Source organism: Ictalurus punctatus, chromosome 7 (assembly GCF_001660625.3).
Source record: "Ictalurus punctatus breed USDA103 chromosome 7, Coco_2.0, whole genome shotgun sequence".
Taxonomy (NCBI): domain Eukaryota; kingdom Metazoa; phylum Chordata; class Actinopteri; order Siluriformes; family Ictaluridae; genus Ictalurus; species Ictalurus punctatus.
The window spans coordinates 10,041,338-10,060,338 of NC_030422.2; the positions used below are offsets into that span (position 1 = coordinate 10,041,338).

Sequence of the window (19,001 nt, forward strand, 5' to 3'; positions counted from 1 at the left end):
AAAGGGAAGAATTGTCACAGATCCCTATGGATTCTTCATTTTATCTTTCCTCTCTGGCCTGATTAGTGAAGTTGACAAAGAAAACATTGTTGAAAGACAGAGGAGTATGCTTTTATTGTCTTAAATTCTGTTCCGAGTTCTATTTGAGTTCAGTGGCGCCAGTCAAAAGCGCTACTACGAATACAAACAAAACCACTTCAAATTGGTTTAATTGTAGCCAGGAACTAATCATGAACGATTAAGCATTGAAAGATCACTGTTGTTGTTTCGCCAGACTTATAGAAGCAAAGAATTTCAGCTAATTGGACTTAACTAAAAAGCATTAATGTTGACCTTCTATAAACGCTGGTCAGGGATGTAGTGAATTCGGAGCTTTCAGGAATACACCCTGGATTTTTGAGGAAACCAGAGAACAAGGAGGAAACCCACACGGATGCTGGGAGAAACTCTTTTGTCCAAATAGCTCGCAATGTCAATGGTTGTCTGCTGTCATAATATAAACATACAACCCCCCCCCCCCCCCCCCCCCCCCCATAAATGCAGAAGAGTACAAAATAATATATATGCAGGGCAAGCTATTTCTTTTGTACATTTTCTTTTATCTTTCTCAGAATCTCAAGTCTTTTGTGCACTTTTCTGGCCACAAGCTTCAGAATCTGTTACGCCAGTTTCTAACAGGAAAACAACCATTCGAACATAGTGAAACACTCAGCCTTTTGGAGCTCAATATAGTTCAACACCTACATGAAGGAATCAACACCTTCTGTCCAATCAGATCTGAGAATAAAACAGAAAACAAACAAACAAATTCAGCCAGATAAAAGAGGCATCTCAACAGAAAGCTTTTATTGCTAACAACAGGTGTCTGCTTCCAGGTGCTGCTCCCCTTAACTACTTCTGAAGTATTTGTTTTCATTCCAGCATAAGAGGAAATACCTGTTCCTACTTTTATTGCGCAAAAGTTACAGCTTTTCTTTGTCACAAATATGCCCTCGATTATGTAATTATGTAATCCGTGTCAGTCCTCTGTTCACTTTCGTTCTTCATTTAGAAATAGTTTTTGTCACGTTCCCAAATCTGATTGGTCAGATTGTTCTTTCTATTATGTGAGTGCCTTGCATAATTAAAAAAATAATAATTTCTAGCAAAAACGTTCTTCTCCAAGAAAGCTGATCATGTCTGGCATGTTCTCTGATATGTTTATGAGATAATTATATCAGTTTTATGACACAGGGTTCAGTTCAAGTGTAATTAATTATGTTTTTCAATTGAATTTATCGCAGTGTATGGCTTAGCAAGGTAACTCAATATGAATACATCATTTGGAATGAATTATCAAATTCTGTGTTCTGAATTGATACAAATACTGATATTAATAGCAGAAGCACCTTTTATTTTTTCCAGTTCAAATGCAGATACAGGTACAGATAGTACAGATTTCGTTACAAGTTTGTTCAACTCAAAGCCTCCTGGCTCCTTCTTCAGTGTCTGATTATCCGTCATGCTCTTGCCTGCAATTTTAGAAACATATACCACATTACACCATCACCAACTTCCTCCCATAATGTGCTCTGCCTCCTCAAAGACCTTTTTTTGGACATAACCTTTTTTGATAATAACTTTGTTTTGGAATATAATGATTCAGAAGTACATATTATGTGGGAAAGCTTAAGAGCGTATAATTAGTCCACTATAATGAAACTCAACAGCGTCATTTTATATACAGATTCAGTGTTATGAGTCCAAGCTGCAATCATGCACATTATGGGTATTATGGCTCTCCAAATTGACCATAGTTACAATTCGGTTATATTGTTTACAAGGTTGAGGTGAGTAGATAGCGAGTAGTCAATCAGTAGATATGGAAAAACACATCACAAACTTGATTTGTGATCCCAACATGTAAAAAAAATACACATAGATTATAGCTCAACTCACACAATGAAGGGAATACATTAACGGGACTGAAATTTATATCCACAATAATGAAGATAACAATGATGAAGACTTGGTTAAAAGCAGACTAAACTTTTTTTTTTTTAGTAATGTAATTCTTTGTGATCATAAAAATACAAAAGTACATTTCACAAACTGTAACTTAAACAACATGACTTAATTAAAAGGTTTGCCATTTATTATTTAAAGATTTTGAAACCCCTGACTTAAAGTAAAGAAAATTGTGCCTTTCAGTGACCATTCTGCCTCCTTTTTATAAACCCATGAACACTTAACCTAACAAAGTCACCCACTTCATACAGACAGCTTCCTATTTGATTAAAACCATCAGACATCTATGCCTATTTCTGCCCATTTATTGATATCTAGTCCAAAAAATCTCCCTATTTCACATAGAGTTGTAATCGAAATTATTCAACCCCCATTGCAAATCAGGTTTGCTGTCAAAATTGCAATTGTTTGCAATGAACAAATCAAATAAAAGCAGTTGAAATAGTTCAACACAATGAATGCATCAAGTGATTTCCCATAATTCAACTGAAAATACAACTTATAATGATTTCTCCACTTTCAAAATTATTCAACCCCCTGAATAGAATCCCTCACAACAGCACAAATATGCAAAAGAGGTGTTGTCTCATGCACACCTGATGCAAATAATCAAGGGCTTCATTAGTTGCACCAGGTGTGCTTGAGCTGGAACACATGAAATAACTAAACTGTCTAGGGGTACAAAAATTATTAAATACCTGGACGGGGCAGAAAAGGGAAGCTATCAACGGCTGCAAGCAGATTTCTGAGAAGGCAGGTTGTGAAAAACCTTCGAGTGACTGCAAAAGACCTGCAGCAAGACGGTGGCAACAGACACTGAAGTTTCAGTGAGCACAGTCAGACGTGTACTAAACGCAGAAGCTTTCCATGCCAGAACTCCAAGCTCAAAATCATATAAATAAGCCACAGAAGTTTTGGGATTCTGTTCTGTGGATCGATGAAACAAAACTGGAATTTTTCAGCACGACGGATCAGCAGTATGTCTGGAGGAAGAAGAATGAAGAAAGAACACACTGTTCCCAGTCAAGCATGGTGGTGGCTCAATGATGCTCTGAGGCTGCTTTGCATCCTCTGGCACTGGAAACCTGCAGTGTGTGGAAGGCAAGATGGAGAATCCTAGGAGAAAACATCATGCCGTCTGTGAAGAAGCTGAAGCTTGGGCGTCACTGAACCTTCCAACAGGACAATGATCCCAAGCATACCTCAAATTCCACCAAGGCTTGGTTTCAGAAGTCCTGGAAGATTCTACAGGGCCGTCACAGTCAGACTGACCCCATAGAAAATCTCCGATGGGATTTGAAGAAGGCGGTTGCAGCATGCAAACCTAAGAATATTACTGAACTGGAGGCCATTGCTCATGAGGTCTGGTCTAAGATTCCTCAGGAATGCTGCCAGAAGCTATGCATCTCGTTTGCAGAAGGTCATAACCGCAAAAGGGTGCTCTACTAAGTACTAAAGATGCTTGCCATGAAGGGGATGAAGAATTTTGAAACTGGAGAAATCATTCTAAGTTTCATTTTCAGTTGAATTTGGGGAAACCACTTGAAGAATTCCTTGTGTTGAACTATTACAATTGCTTTTTTTTATTATTTGTTCATTGCAAACAGCTGAAAGTCTGTAAATTTAACAATAAAGCTGATTTGCAATGGAGGTTAAATAATTTTGATTATTGAATTTTGATACATTTTTATATCATGTCAATACAGAGAACAACTATTACACTATCACTACCTGACACTTTGGTGTCCTGTCATAGGTTCCCAAAAAGCGTTTGGGTTATTTGGGGACCAAAGCAAATACAATACAACAAACGAATAACTGTATAGTACCAAGCTCTGTTTTATCTAAGTCCATCATGCTAAATCCTTTGTGTACTTTTAAGACAATTAAAGCACAGATACAAACACCATCAAGCAAAAGGTGGTTCAACATTTATATGTGTGCAGTTTGCTAAATTAGACAGTGATAATTAACTTTTTAGAGAAGCTTTGCAAATTCCAGCAATTGGATTTGGAAAGGAAAAAAAAACAAAAAAAAAAACAGTAAAGCTTTATTGTTAGTGTTGAATCATGTCAAAGATTTGGTTTGTCCCAGAACCTCCAGTGGTTCTATTTCAGGAGGAACTTAAGCTGCGGTACTTAAGAGCAACCTTGAGGAGATTTTCTCCTCAAAGGAGTGTTCAGAAGGAAAGAGTTTTATCCAGAGGTCTTGCTCCTAACCTCATTGAGGGCCACATTTTGTGAGCTCGCTTTTCCAATCTTTCTCCTCCTAAACAAAAATGGTATGCCATAGTAGAGCACAGTGACTGGCCAATGTTTATATTATTGAATTATGTAATAAAATAAATCTGTGATAAAATCATATAGTGTAGTTCAATTGATAGCCAGTATGTGGCAGTGTGTGACTTATTAAAAGCACTCTAAACCCAGATTATGCAGCTCAAGAGCTCAGTCCTTCTTCGGTTTGAGAAATGAGCATCAAGCTGCTGATTTGACTTGACTCTGTGGAATGAAATTTATTTATTTATTTTTTTATATAAATGCTGGGTTAATCTCTACTTCAGGTCACATCTAACCACTTGCATACTATTATTTGTTTCAAATGATTCCTGCATAGTTACTTTGGAGTAGAATTTGCATGTAAATCATATGTCCTATCTAAATAATAAGTTACAGTAAGACACCCAGCTGAAATGAGCATTACAATACAATTCTACTCTGTCAGTAAAAGAAACTGATGGCTTGTTTTTATTAACCCTATTTAAATTACATTACCAATTAATTTCCAATGAATTGTTATCTTTTGTGTGAATATAATTCTACTCGTTTAATACATAGAGCTTGTCTAACATTAAGCATAATTTTGGATTAAATAACATTTTGACTGGGAAATCCTTTTAATCTTGCTTTGTGCTTGAAAACTACTAACCTTCAGCCTTCATTCAATCTGCATTGAAGTTATGCAAGGGGAAAACCCAATGCTTTTACCTCAGGCTTTGCACTCATAAATCATCAAAAACTCTTTTCACAAAGAACACAGGAAAACTTGCAGGTCAAACCGAAAACTGTCCTATGACTCATTTTGTACATTTAGTACCTGAATGCTGTGTGGATTTATTTGGTAGAACCCGCTCAGTCAGGCCTCCTGCTGGGGAACCGTTCTTCTTATTCGTTCATTCCCTGACACACTCACCACTCACGCGGACTCTCCTGTTCCTAAGAAGCATCAATGCAAGATATTTCTTCAATTCCAGCTCCAATTGGAATCCAAGGTCATGTCTTTGTCGCTTCTTTTGATGCTTTGGGATCTCTTAATATTGCTCCTGATCAGCATTTTTAGTGGTAAGTGTGTGTTTGTTTGTTTGTTTGTTTGTTTTTTTAAAAACTGTTTTTGAGTGAATTTTATAATGTGTATGGGTATTTGTAATGAATTAGCACATAAATGGGTATTGCATGATGTTACCAAGTCCAAGTCCTGCTAATGGTTCATAGTGGAAAACGATGTAACAATTTGTTTTTTTGTAAGGAATAAAACATTTGAGAGCATGCTGTTATAAGCAAATACAGAGTTACATTGATTATTTTCCTAGAACAGCACACCCAGAAGTGTTTTAATTCTCTCATACCACAGCAATTCGTCAATTGTTAATTTATTAAAGAAAGACGCATTGTACCTTTTACTCGTTTATAGTTACACTTAATGTCTACGAGACAAATTATTTCCTCTTCCCACATGCTACAGCCACTGTAAACAGTCACTCCCTTCATAGCCTCTTTTTGCTCTCTTTTGAAGTAAATAAAATAAAATAACCTGTCATGTTGCCGACTCTGTTAGCATGGTGGAAATCTTAGAATACAAACTGTTACAAAGCGCTGACACTGAAGACTCCTTCCAAAAATGTGAAATAAGCACTTCCTTAAAGAAAGCATTTCAACGACTAGATGTTTTCCTTTGTTGAATAACGACAACAGTTCGTTTATTTTTAGGCTTCCGATTATGCGGTGCATTCTTCATGTGCGTGCTATAGAAATGACAACACATTAAAAGGAACTCTTTAACAAAAACCTGTGATTTGAATTACAGCCAGCACTACTGGCAGAGCTGCTGTTACATTAAAATTAATCAACGCTTTCAGGCTGATCAGAATCGAGATTTCAACAACGCTGTGATAATTCATACTGTAATAATTCCTTCCTTCGCTCCTTGTTTTTGAACTAGCCGACGGCCATAAAATGCATCAGGGACAGCTTTGCAAGTCCACTTGCTCAGGTGAGAAAGCATATTCAGAAAAAAAAAGAAGAATTTCCATAATAGATTATTCGTGCCCATTCAGCATTTTTGTGGTTCGGTTTCAGTGTCATGGAATATGCAGAAGGGCCAGAGACATACTTATAGGTACAGCACCACTATCACAAGCTCCATGAAAGGACCAACATCAGGAGGAAGTCAACTAGCTTTCGATTGTGTGGTCGACATCGACACGCTTCCAGGATGTCCAGACATGCTTTTGCGTGTATGTATGAAGGATTTTTTATAAAAATAGATTCTTCTATTGACAAGTCTTTAGATAGTTCCCTGGGATAGACTCCAGGCTCCTCCGAGACCCTGTGTAGGATAAGCGGTATGGAAAATGGATGGATGGATGGATATATACTGTACTTACTGTAAGACTAGTATGAGTCACACTGTATGATCTGATATCAATAACAATTCTGAAATGCATTTTCCTAGTCCTAGATTCTGCATAAATGTTCGATTTAAAATGGAATTAATACGGAATAAAAACACATGGGCGTGTGTTACTGTTACCGCCCAGAAGTTTATAGTTATATGTAATGTTGTGTGGAATATCCACGAAACAAGTGCGTTCTCGTTATCGCTTACGTTATAGCGGCTATGTATAAACAGTCAACAAAAAATAAGTGCAACATCCTGAAGACTTTCCTGTTTTAGAAAACCTAAAAATAAGAAAAAACAGTTTTTTTCTTTTTTTTTTTGACTGTTACAAAGTGCTGAGAAAGGAGACTCCTTCCAGAAATGATAATCAAACGCAAAGTCAACAACTATGCACATTTTTAATCTGTTTATATGAAGTATCTAGCGTACAAGTCCTTGTATACGTTGTTACTATGCAAACGATAACGCAATTGAATGAGTGTGTTGATATAAACCTGTGATTTGACTTACAGCTGATCTGGAACTGCTGTCCCAGCAACTGTTATAGAAAAGTAATGAACCAATCAGAATCAAGCTCTTTAGCTTAGTCGATTCACTAGAGATTAGTGTGAAATTAAATGCCTTTTTTGTTGTTGTCCTATCTGTAGCTGAGGAATCCACAAATTAAGCAAAGCTCACCAAAGAAGGAAAACTCTGTGCTACGCTTGAAAAACATAAGGTAAATCAGACTCAGTGTCTTTATTTATTATGTTTTTTCTGTTCTATGTTATTCTTAAACCCGAGTGCAACGTATTTATGTAACTCATTTGTTTTCTTTCTTGCCTGATACTACAACACTTCTTCATGCAGCTGTTTCTCATTTTTACTGTTGACACAGTGGTTTAGGTTGCGACTGCACTACCATATGAAGTCCTTATTGTCAATATACAACTCTGGATCGGTTTGTGTATCCTCCAAATAGCTTCTCAGTTTCGCCGCAGTCATTTCGTTCCAGAACGGGATGCTAACGGTCCATCTGGTGTTTTGGTTTTGGTAGAGAGGCGCTGGAGAAGAAGCCCCTGCGGTTCCTTCTTCAGGGGGGAAAGGTTACAGCCTTGTGCCCACAGGGAACCGAGCAGGTGTGGGCTCTCAACATCAAGAGAGCCATACTGAGCATGCTCCAGACCTCCCACTCCGGACGGGTCAGAGAGATTGTGAAAGAGGTGAGGACCTTCTCAACAAGTGCTCATATTTAAAAAAAATAAAATAAAATAAAATAATAATAATAAAGCAGGATTTTGAAGCTTTACTTCGTTATAGTGTATTCATAAATTGGTTTTAGATCATCTGCAGCCATTTGCACCAGTACAATGTAAGCTCTAGCCAGTTATAGTCTAGTCTGAACATAAACGTATTTCTTGTTTATAAACTACGTAAAATTGATTAACTGACTCGTCTTCACAGACTGATATATATGGGATGTGTATCAGTTCATATGAGCTGAAGGGCACTTCGCTAGTGAAGACACGGCATCTGCAACAATGCCTCCAAGACAGAGTGAATGATTTTTGGTGGAAATCTGTACCTCTAAAAGAAGACAGGGTAGGCCCTTTCAGTGATGTGTTAAATATCTTAATATTGTATGCCAAGCACTCATAACAGTCAGAATCTGGCCTCGAAAATGATAATGATTGCTTTATTATCAGACAGTGAATGCCAGCCTCAAATGTAGCCAGCTCTATGGCACAACCATGATGGACAAGGTGAACTGCACCGAGACGGTGGTACTTGTACCCTTGTCAGGGTCAATAGATATTGCCCAGACCAGCACGGTCTCAACCTTGACTCTTTTGAGAACCCTGGATGGGATACAAGTAGATTCAGGTAGAGTGAGAAGTATATCAAAAATATTAATATGACAGCAATCTGTCATACTACTGACAACTCCTGAACATTTTCCATTTACTATCAGGGCTGTATGACGATGGATATTTGACTGATTTGGAATTTGACATGGAAGCTGTGAACCCAATCCAAAGAGCACGCTCAGTTCAGGAAGTCTCAAGCACAGTGAGGAGGCTTTGCGCTCATTCAGCAGACCAGCAACAGGTCAGGTCCCAGTTTATTCCTCAGCATTTAACTTACTCTTACATGGTGTCTAAGGGTGCTTTCACATTTTCAGCATTAAGTCCATTTGAATTGGGTTTTCCTGCTCTGTGCATGTTTTTGTGGCAGAACACAGCAATCTCGCTCAGATGCAGACCAAAATAACCGTAGTGGTCTAGGTCTGCTTTCAAGTATTTGATTGCAGTGAGACAGCAGTTTGACTGAATCAACCCAACTGCAGGAAGTGAACCAAATGTGCCACATATACTTTGGGTTTGCAGGGGTTTTTTTGGTAACCAAGCCAAAGGACAGAGCTGTAGTGCTGCTGCAGAAATGTCATGTATTCTGGATATTTAGTATGAAGAATGAAAAGAAAATATGTGCTGGATGTCATGGACCAAATAGCAAACAGACAAAAAGCCAAAATTTCACTCTGATTGGATTTAAGGGGACAAAAGTAACCTTAATGTTTTCAGATTTTACTTTTCCTTTTTGTGCCTCAGCAATCAGATCTTTTTCTGAGTCTGGCCCTCCAGTTGAGAACTTTGACACTCCAGCAGCTGAATGATGTCTGGCAAGAGGTCTCCTTTAAATGCCTTGATGACTGGTCAGTTTTTCCACCAAGTTCTTATTATGAAGCATTTATTAATCTGTCAGCTGATTAAAAGAAATTCAATATTTGAAACTCATCACTGAGTGTTACAAAAATGTTGACAATCAGCTTTTGCTGGTTTTCTTTTTGTCATTATAGGCAGCCTTTGCTAGAGGCACTACCAGCGTGTGGCTCTGAAGAATGCATCCAGTTCACAACAAACCTCATCCTCAACAAGGAGATTGGTCAGGATCATATAATCTCCTTCCTTAGTACCGTCACATTTGCTTCCCATCCCACACCATCACTGATCAGCCATATCAGTGTGAGTTTTTGCACTGCTAAAAGAGGATATTGCATTGCTGTCAAAGATTACTTAATTTAGCATTGTTTTCCAATTCCTTCCTCAGTCTCTGTTGACATTTCCTCCGATTCGTCCGAAGACTATACTCGCTATTTCTTCACTTGTCCACCGCCTCTGCCGGAAGGAACGTACTCCATGTAGTCAGATCCCTGAGGTCCAACAGCTTTTGCGGGTTCTGAAGGAGGATCTAGGACAGAGCTGTGGATGGCAAGAACCCTTACCAATTACAGAGGTACAGTCATAAGAATGCTGCTGTATGCTGTGAGAAAAATGACATATGGAATTAACTGATGCCAGTGTTCAACTTTCTTCTGCAGCTGCTTCATGTTTTGAAAGCAGTGGAGAACATCGGTCTGCCTGAATTCATTCCTCAATTGAAAATTTGTATTCACAACCACTCGGCACCTGTACAGCTTCGATTAGCTGCTGTACAAGCCTTCAGACACATTCCCTGCCATAGAAAGGTATGTATCTCTATAGACCTTGTTTTGAACAGGCCTAGCTTTTTTTGGTTTTGCCTAGCAACTTTCTCCCAGGTTGGTCATTTTGCCAATTCCCAACCCCAAACTACCAACCAGGGAGTGGAAAGGCTAGGATTTGTTTCCTCAACATATGAAGCCACCACAACTTTTTTTTCATGCTGCGTCACATTGCAGCTAAACACACTAGGAGGAAAATGCTAAGTGCCCTCTTCTACGTACACTGGTCAGCGTTACATTGATTGGCAGGGGAGAAAGAGTAATGACATCCCACCCACCCAGAGAGCATGGCCAATTCTGCTCTCTTGGACTGCCATCAATGGATGGTTGTGGCATTGTCTGGATTCAAACTCATGAGTTCCCAAAAATCTGTTGAAAAGCCAAGTTGGTTAATCTGGTACACCATTTTGGTCAGAAAGTAAGTTATTTTCCAGTTTCCAGTAAGTTATTTTCAGTTGTTACTTGAAGATGGCTAAGTTGAAATTGATTAAAACATGCTTAAGAGAATTTGACTGTCAATGACAGTCAGACAATCTGATACAATGGAACTGTTTCCATTTACCAGCACATGCCAGCTAGCCAAGATGGTCTACCAGCTTGATCAGCTCAGCCTGTGTTTTGGCATAGCTGTTCAGACGACCTGTTGAATTCAACAACTTTGTTTGTCTCTCTTTAGAAAGGAGTTCTTGCTTGGGCATACCAGCAGCCTCAAGAGGATGTGGAAATTAGGATTGCTGCATATCAGCAGCTCATGTACTGTCCTGACCAGGAGGTGTTCAGGATTGTAAAAGACACCTTAAGAAATGAGACATCTACCCAAGGTATGATAGCTAAAACAAATATTTGTGGCAAATAAAGGTTCCTTTTATTTATTGTCTCTTTTTTAAATTATTTAATCTTGTTTAACATGAAATAAATTAAGATGCATACGTTTGGGTTTTCCGTTTTAGTGGGCTCTTTTGTCTGGAGCCATCTCTTCAACATCCAAAAAACAGAAGACCCTCTGAAGAGAGACTTAATGGAGTCATTGCCACATGACATTATCAGTAAAGACTTTGAGGCTGAACCATGGAAATATTCGTCACACATGGACTTTACAATGGATACTGGTATATTATGGTCCTCTCTGTAGACTACAGTATGTGGGTATAGTTTTTGGAGGTAAATTATCATGTATTGTGTTGTGCCATTAGTCTTTTTTTGTCCTTGTACTCCCTTATGTGTTTGAAAGGAGCGGACATCCTCAATATTGAAGGAGCCCTGGTTTTCTCCCCAGTGTCCTTTCTGCCACGTTCGGCAATGACCAATCTGACAGCTTACTTGTTGGGCAGATCATTTAATATTTTAGAGGTAGCAGAATAATATATATATATATATATATATATATATATATATATATATATATATATATATATATATATATATATATATATATATATATATATACATTTAAATAATTTACTGCGTCATTGTACCATTATACCATTGTGTAACTCATATGTTGTGGTCAGGTTTCTTTCAGGATGGAAAATGCAGAACCTTTTCTCTGGAGTATGTTTGAAGGTCAGCATGCTTCTACAAATAAAAGTCCTACAGATCAAACAGGATCATCTACATCACCTGGGGGGAAAAAGCAGAAAAGAAATGAGGGCAGGTGGTCTAGCCAACAAGAAAGTGCAAATCAGAATGAAAACTGCAAGTCCGACATCTTGAGTCCTCTCAAAGCTAAGGTGAGGGATCAGTTTGTGGTGATTTGTTGATATATTTTTTTAGTCACACATCAGGAATGACTAGGTTTTTGTTTTAAGTTCACAGGAAAAAGGAAAATACACAATGAGTTTCAATGCTGGATTAATGTGAAGATGTTTGGTAGTGACCTCACATTCATGACCTGCGATGAACTGCTTGGCAGATTGAGAGAGCTATCACTTAATGTAGCTGGCTTCACTGTGGAGCTTCTGAAGGTAAGAAAATACCTGTTCACGCTCATATAATTTAATTTCAACAAGTTTATATAATTTAATTTGATGAGTATTTTCTACATTTTAGGGTCAGGAGATTAAGGTAAACCACAGGGCAATTGTGGTAGCAGAAGAACTGGTCTTACCATCACTTTCAGGGTTGCCAATCAAGCTGAACATCAACATGTCCTCTTTCTACTCCCTCTGGGTGAAGGGTAGTGCTAACTTTAAGGACTGGTCTCAGTTCTCCTTGGCTGGTTATGTTAAACCAAAGTAAGCATGCTGTCTTTCTAGTTTCTAGATGTATTTCCAAAGTTGTCTTAGTTGGGATTACAAGTGTATCCCTCTTTTTGTGGTTGTCCTTTTAACCAGGACATTTGTTGGCATCTCAGCAAGAATGGGAGTAGATGGAGCTTTTGGTCGAGTTGGAATGGAGTGGGTCACCCAAGTCAGAACATCCACCAGCTTGGACGGAGGCATACATGTGCACAATGGACAAAGTCTGAAGATGGTTCTCAACACACCTGATGATGTTATGGATATTTTGTCCTTTAGGTCTGAAATGTTCTATCAGAAGAATCTAAAAAATGTTGGCTAATCTGTAGTAGACCACTAATGCCTTTCCTGAATCAGTTTCAGAATGTATCGCATCAGTGGAGAAAGTAGAGAGGAGCTCACACCAAGGAACCTCAAAGAGAAGACTACCTGCTCTCCCAAAACATGTACTCGTCATAATTTCACAAAATCAGTTACAATAGATTACCTTTTCCTAAAACGAAATGCATTAAATCAGTAGTTTCTTTTGGTCAAGGGTCAAAGATGCTTGGATGGCAGTTATGCACTGATGCCACCTACCCCGTGCAGCTGTTGGGAAAAAGTTTTCCACCTCCTGGCCCAATTATCTTTAGTTTGAGGCTCCAAAAACTAGACAGAGTCCTTCAAAAGTACCTTTTAGAAGCAGCTTATGCCTTTGTTCCTCAGGTAGGTTTTTCAGTGTATCTTTATAGCTGTAGATCCAATTAAATACTTCCTCTATTGTTTTCTTGTAATTGCTTTTGTTTTTTATTTTCCAGCAAAACTCCTGGATCCCACGTGAAGCCAACATCCTCCTCTTCCTTGGAACTCCACAATCCACTATCCCCCGAGATATATCTTTGGATTTCAGTCTCAGTCCTCAGAAGCTAATTCTGAAAATTGTTCACCCTCTGAAAACCATTCTCATTCAAGGTTACCCATATGGTTAAAGACCATTTTGAGTATAGTTGTCTGTATTATCAGCATAGATTCTTATGCCCTGTGGCTCTACCAGAATGCCGGCATTTCTCATCTTGTATTATTGTCCACAGGGCAGTTTGATGAACTGAATGGTCAGAGGTCAGGAAGAGCTGAAATACTAATAGATGACAAGTACCATTATTACCTAAAAGTAATAAAATTACATGTTCAAAGCTGAACAATGTACAGCATTTCATTAGAGGAAAAGTTTTATATGTAATATATTGTATATGTACCATCTATTCCTCCTGTACTTTAGGGACTGATAAAGACTCTGAGTCTTCCATCAGAAAAAAGAACACAATACCAGCTGGAGGCCAAGTGTGCAGCAGATGGGCATCCAGTCATACTCTCTGTTAATGTCACACATGGGCTCAACAGGAAGATCAATGTCTCTGCTAAGTTGAGAAATGTCTTCATTAAGGATGCTTCCTTTTCAGGCAAGACCTTTATTTTTGGCCACAATTACATGTATCGTGTTAAATACACATACACATGAGTATACTCTTAGAAAACAAGGTTCCAGCTAGCATCATAATGGATAGTTTGGTATGGGACTCCAAGGAAACCCCTTATAGGCTCTATGTAGTACCCTACAGAGAGACAGAAAAAAACCTAAGCTAGTGTACCGTTAAAGACTCAAAGAGAGAGATAAAATCCACTTTCTTGAGGTTTTTTGATAGGATTTTCTGACAAATCAGTGAAGTCATCCAGGCAGTCATTGGTATGATGATGAGCAATAGCAAATACAGGCACAAGGGCAGTCCAAAGACTTTTTTGAAGGCAAAATTGAAGGCAATAGCAAAAGTCGTAGGAACAATAAGGCAGTTAGGATGAATAGCACTCAGGACTTACTCAACACTCATCATTTGCTAGACTTTGTAATGACACCGAAGAATGCATGAGTTTATATACACATGACCCATGACATACAACAAATGAAAGAACTAAATTAGTACTCAGGAGACAGTGAACCTTGCTAGGGAGGGGTAGCATTCAGAGTTGCTGTGACAGCTAGAACCCTTAAAGATCTAAGGAACCTTTGAAGTAAGAGTAATGGTAACTAAGCCATTAAGTTCTATGAAGGAAAAGCTGTGATTCCTATACATTCTTAAGCAAAACATATATTGGATCAAAAGTTCTATCTGACTTTATCCACAGTGCAGGTGGAGCGGAGGCAGGATGACGGCAAGAGGCAGTATTCAGTGGATGCAGGGCTCCTTTTGCCTTACTTACTTAGCACTAGGATCTTTGGACTACTTGAACACAGGGGGATTGAGTGGGCCTCTGGCTTGAGGATCAGATATGGGGTACAAGGTTAGAGATCTAATCTTTAAACATTGCTCCTTAAAACAAGTAGAGAGAAGCTGATCAACTGATTTTATGTTTTCTGTAGAGGACTCAGAAAATATGCAAGAGTGCCACATGTCCCAGAACCTGAGACATGAGGTCAAGCCAGTTGAGATGCACTACGGCACAACAGTAGAGCATGAGCTCCAGTGTTCCCACATCACATTCATCAACCACAGGGTAACAGTATTCCTTTATATATCTATATAAGGTTATATCACAAGCTGAATATGAATGGTCATATTGTTACTGTGTTGTTCTGAATTACAGATTCAGATCCAACATGAAAGGAGCCCCATTAAAATTCAGTCTTCCCTTGACCTGAGCTATGGCAACCACTGGAACCAAGGTAGCAACAAACAAAGAGTCCTCTTGAGTCAGTCCTTCAGGAACCAGTCTGGACAGAGTCTCACCAGTTATGCTCTGGAGGTGAAGCCTATTCATAGCTGGTATATTTTGTTGTACTGTACAGCTCCAAGGTCAATCGTTCAATCCTGCACTCAGGATGTCTGTGTGGAGTTTCTGTACCTGTTCTCCTAGTGTCCGCTTGGGTTTCCTCCAGGCTTTGTGTTTTCCTACCACCTTTCAAAGGCCATGCCAGTAGGTGAAAATGGCTTTGCTGAATTGCCCCTGGCTTTGAATGAGTGTGTAAGCCTATTCCAGTGTACCTGGGATCGGCTCTGGATCCACTACAACCCTGACCATCCATTCATCTATTTTCCATACCATCTATCTTTGCACACGGGGGGTCTGGGACTTGGGCGGACGCCCTGGATGGGGTGCCAACCCATTGCACGGCACATTTGCGCAAACAGTCACACACCCATTCACACTACGAACAATTTGGAAATGCCAATCAGCCTACAACACATGTCTTTGGATTGGGGGAGGAAACCTGAGTTCCTGGAAGAAACCCCCAGTGCACAGGGAGAAAATTCAAGCTCCGTGCATACAGGACGGAGGTGGGATTCAAACACCCAACCCTGTTGGTGCGAGGCAAACATGCTAACCACTATGCCACCATGCCCCCCATATTAATGTGATTTCTTTATTTAGAAGTAGTATTCCCTGGCTGAGAAAGATGGCTAAGTTGAAATCTTCATATTTCAGTTCAGCTTACGAATCCCAGACAAAGGACTGAATTGCAGGACTCAGTTCCTGTACTCCCACCAGAAAAGAAGGCAGTCTGAGATGAGCACCCATCTGAAGGTCAATTATAATGACCAGATTCCCCTAGTGGCTGGGCTTCATTGGAAAGATATGTCTGCAAAAGTTTCATTACAGAAATGGGAAGGTACTGGTCCATTATAGACTTTCAAGAGTTCTACATTCATGGTATGCATATATCAAGCTTTTCTTCTTTACTTCTTCTAACTGCAGGGTCCCTAAACATGGACACACCTTGGCTGTATGTCTGCATGGCTCATAAGTTATCTCAACTCCAGCATGGCACAACCCAATTCACTTCTGAAATTACAAGCCGGAAATTGGTTACCATTCATAACTTGATGCTGGATGGCCTCTACAGGGAAAGGGGCAGAGACAGAGAGGGACACTTATACTTATTCACACCAACAGTCACCTATCTAAAGGTAACCATCATCATCTTATGATGTATTACAATATTCTGCATCTTATTATTCACAGATTGTTAGGAATACAGATAATCCCAGGACAGATTCACTTATATGTGTTTGCTTTGCTCCAGGTTGGTGGCTACGTCATAGCAGGGAAACGTAGAGTTAACGCCTCATGTTCCATCAGCACAGCTTGGATGCCAACCTTGAGTGGCGACATTTCACTGGGGAATGGAAAAGAGCTGAAGACTCTGGATTTGAGCACCGGCTATGGCAAGCAGAAGTTCAACATCTCCGCAAGCCTCAACATTGTAGATAAGGTACAGGACCTATTCAAACCACAAAAAAGGGACCATTCTAACTGAGGCACTACACCCTTTTTGAGTAATGACTTCTACATATGATAATTCTTATTTCAGAAGCTGAAGAAGAAATTCTTGATGATGACTATGACTCTGTCAGACCTAAACTATTCTTATCTTGAGCTGGATATTGGCGGTAGAGTGGAGGAGATGAGGAAGGACATGAACTTGTATCAAAAACGATGGGTTCTGCACTTCAGGTATTCTTGTTTTTTGTGGTTTTATGGATTGATTATTTATTTCTGATGATGAGATGGTACTATTAAAGCAATAACAGAAACAATGATGGTGATGTTACTGCTTAAATTTAGATTCAGACTGTGATTTTTTTTTGTCTGTATTTCTTTCTACAGGCAGCCATTTAAGTTCATCCCACAAAGTCTACACCTCCAGAAGACTTTCACTATTGATCTGTATAAGGGAATCTACATTCTTGAGTCAAAGCTGCTGCTCAGTGACAACAGAAAAGCTATTCATGTGCTGACTTTTGGATTCCAACCCCAGCAATTTCAACCATATGTATGTTCTAGCTATCCATTATTTCAGATTTGTGGGTTTTTCTTTTTCCAAATGATGTTTATGCAGGAATATTTTCTCTTAAGACAATACCTGCTGTATCTTAATAAGCATTATTCAGATTATTATAAGATCATTTTGTAGTAACCATACAAGTCTTTAGCGGTATTGGCTCAAAATCTTTGGGTTGGTCCTTCAAGACATTGTGCTTGGTCTTAGGTGTGTTCCTCCCTGATTAATTCCTTTAACTTGGAAAATGTCCCACAAGACTTGGAGATTTGCATTAGTATCCACAAAAACCAGGTAAGCCAAAGAACTAAATATCATTCCATATCTTTTGCACTTTATGCACCATAAAATAATGACATTCTAGCAAGTGAAAACATTAATTTAGACAAATTTGTCTAATATGAACAAATATAAGTGTGTCTATTTGTGTAATTTGTAAATATTTTATTAATTTCAATCTTCAAATTGATTTGCCAGTATCTTGAAATAGACCCTTGAATTAAGTAGGAGACGAAATGCTCTGAGGTGTATAGGAAAATAATCAATGATGGGGTTTTGTGATCTCAAAGTTAATTATTTGATTATAACATCAATTTATAACATCAAAACGTATTATAATATATTTTACATTTAAGAACATAAACAAAGCAGGTTAGTTCTTTCCTAGAGTTCCTAGAAGTATTAGAAGTATTACATAGAATTGCCTAAACTCAATGTATATTTTTGCTGTAACTGTGTTACTTATGAAATTGTTTGAATATCATCTAATGTTGCTTTTTAGACCATGCATGTGCTGCAAGGGAGGATGCTAATCGCTAAAAAGGAGAAAGTGCTAGTTCTCGGTCAGGTCCAACTTTATGGTGAAGGTTCTTCTCAGCAAGCTGTTGCAATCAAAGTCAACCTCACTCAGTTACTACAGGTAAAACAATATGTTGTATCTTCTTCTTTATTATGGTCCTTTGAGCTAATATTTATTATAACTAGTTAACATTTTTTTTTGTTAGCTATTAGTGTTTTAGCGCAAAGGAACTGTTATCTCTAACATTGATTTTAGACTTTACAGATTAAAGCCTTAGTTTACTTTAAATACGTATCAGGCAAGACCTTTATGTAATATTGGTGGAACAAAAATGGCTGCCCAATCATAGACTCATCTAGCTGATGTCTGCTATTTCCATTACAGATAAAAATTCCCTCCATGGTAACTTTTGATTGTGAGGTGATGAGGAATTACAGGATGCGTAAAGAATTTAAATACATCGCAAAAGGAAATGTGGTCATCGATGATAAGGACTATGATGTAAAAACCTCCACTTTACTAGCTGAAAATGCTAACAGTGTCATTTTATATCATATCTAATGAGATCAGTATATAAAGTTTCATGCATAGGTGAATATGTGGTGCATTTCAGTGTCCTAATGACACAATAAAATGCTAATGGTTATGTTAATGAGAATTTGTTTTCAGGCATATTTTACACTAGAGAAGACTCCTTCTGGAAAGATCAGCAGTTCTGTATATCTATGGTCTGGTGGCAAGATAAATGGTATGCTAGATGTTTCTCTAGCTAATGCTATACAAAAGAGCATTCACACAGTCAACTTCAACCTCAGCTTTCAGCAAACGTTATTTCCACCTGTCATAGCAGACCTCCACCTTCATCTCAATGCAAACTCTTCTTCAGACAGGTAATTTATTGTAGATTTCGCCTTGACACATTGATTTCCTTTTTAACAACATATTTCC

At 38.6% G+C, this 19,001-nt stretch overlaps 2 protein-coding genes across 2 annotated transcripts; both read left to right on the forward strand.

Annotated features, from left to right (window-relative positions):
- Window positions 1–8,648: 8,648 nt before the first annotated feature.
- Window positions 8,649–11,546, forward strand: LOC128633088 (apolipophorins). The gene is made up of 7 exons (XM_053681796.1): window positions 8,649–8,772; window positions 9,273–9,376; window positions 9,521–9,686; window positions 9,772–9,957; window positions 10,043–10,189; window positions 10,881–11,025; window positions 11,155–11,546. Exons 1-7 carry the CDS (start codon window positions 8,677–8,679, stop codon window positions 11,334–11,336), a joined length of 1,026 nt encoding a protein of 341 aa, XP_053537771.1. The 5' UTR covers window positions 8,649–8,676; the 3' UTR covers window positions 11,337–11,546.
- A 128-nt stretch (window positions 11,547–11,674) lies between these two features.
- LOC128633009 (uncharacterized) lies at window positions 11,675–18,994 on the forward strand. The gene is made up of 21 exons (XM_053681476.1): window positions 11,675–11,934; window positions 12,013–12,168; window positions 12,254–12,438; window positions 12,538–12,720; window positions 12,799–12,887; window positions 12,977–13,146; window positions 13,239–13,392; window positions 13,512–13,591; window positions 13,700–13,880; window positions 14,602–14,757; window positions 14,837–14,970; window positions 15,061–15,219; window positions 15,901–16,084; window positions 16,171–16,382; window positions 16,499–16,687; window positions 16,787–16,929; window positions 17,083–17,248; window positions 17,465–17,548; window positions 18,036–18,173; window positions 18,438–18,554; window positions 18,723–18,994. Exons 1-21 carry the CDS (start codon window positions 11,728–11,730, stop codon window positions 18,945–18,947), a joined length of 3,312 nt encoding a protein of 1,103 aa, XP_053537451.1. The 5' UTR covers window positions 11,675–11,727; the 3' UTR covers window positions 18,948–18,994.
- Window positions 18,995–19,001: the final 7 nt, after the last annotated feature.

Coding starts and splice junctions, on each gene's coding strand:
- LOC128633009 (XM_053681476.1), top strand. CDS start 11,728: ATGGAAAATGCAGAACCTTTTCTCTGGAGTATGTTTGAAGGTCAGCAT. Junction 12,169..12,253: donor TCACTGTGGAGCTTCTGAAG/GTAAGAAAATAC, acceptor TCTACATTTTAG/GGTCAGGAGATTAAGGTAAA. Junction 14,758..14,836: donor GATCAGATATGGGGTACAAG/GTTAGAGATCTA, acceptor TGTTTTCTGTAG/AGGACTCAGAAAATATGCAA.
- LOC128633088 (XM_053681796.1), top strand. CDS start 8,677: ATGGAAGCTGTGAACCCAATCCAAAGAGCACGCTCAGTTCAGGAAGTC. Junction 9,377..9,520: donor TTTAAATGCCTTGATGACTG/GTCAGTTTTTCC, acceptor TTGTCATTATAG/GCAGCCTTTGCTAGAGGCAC. Junction 9,687..9,771: donor CACTGATCAGCCATATCAGT/GTGAGTTTTTGC, acceptor TTCCTTCCTCAG/TCTCTGTTGACATTTCCTCC.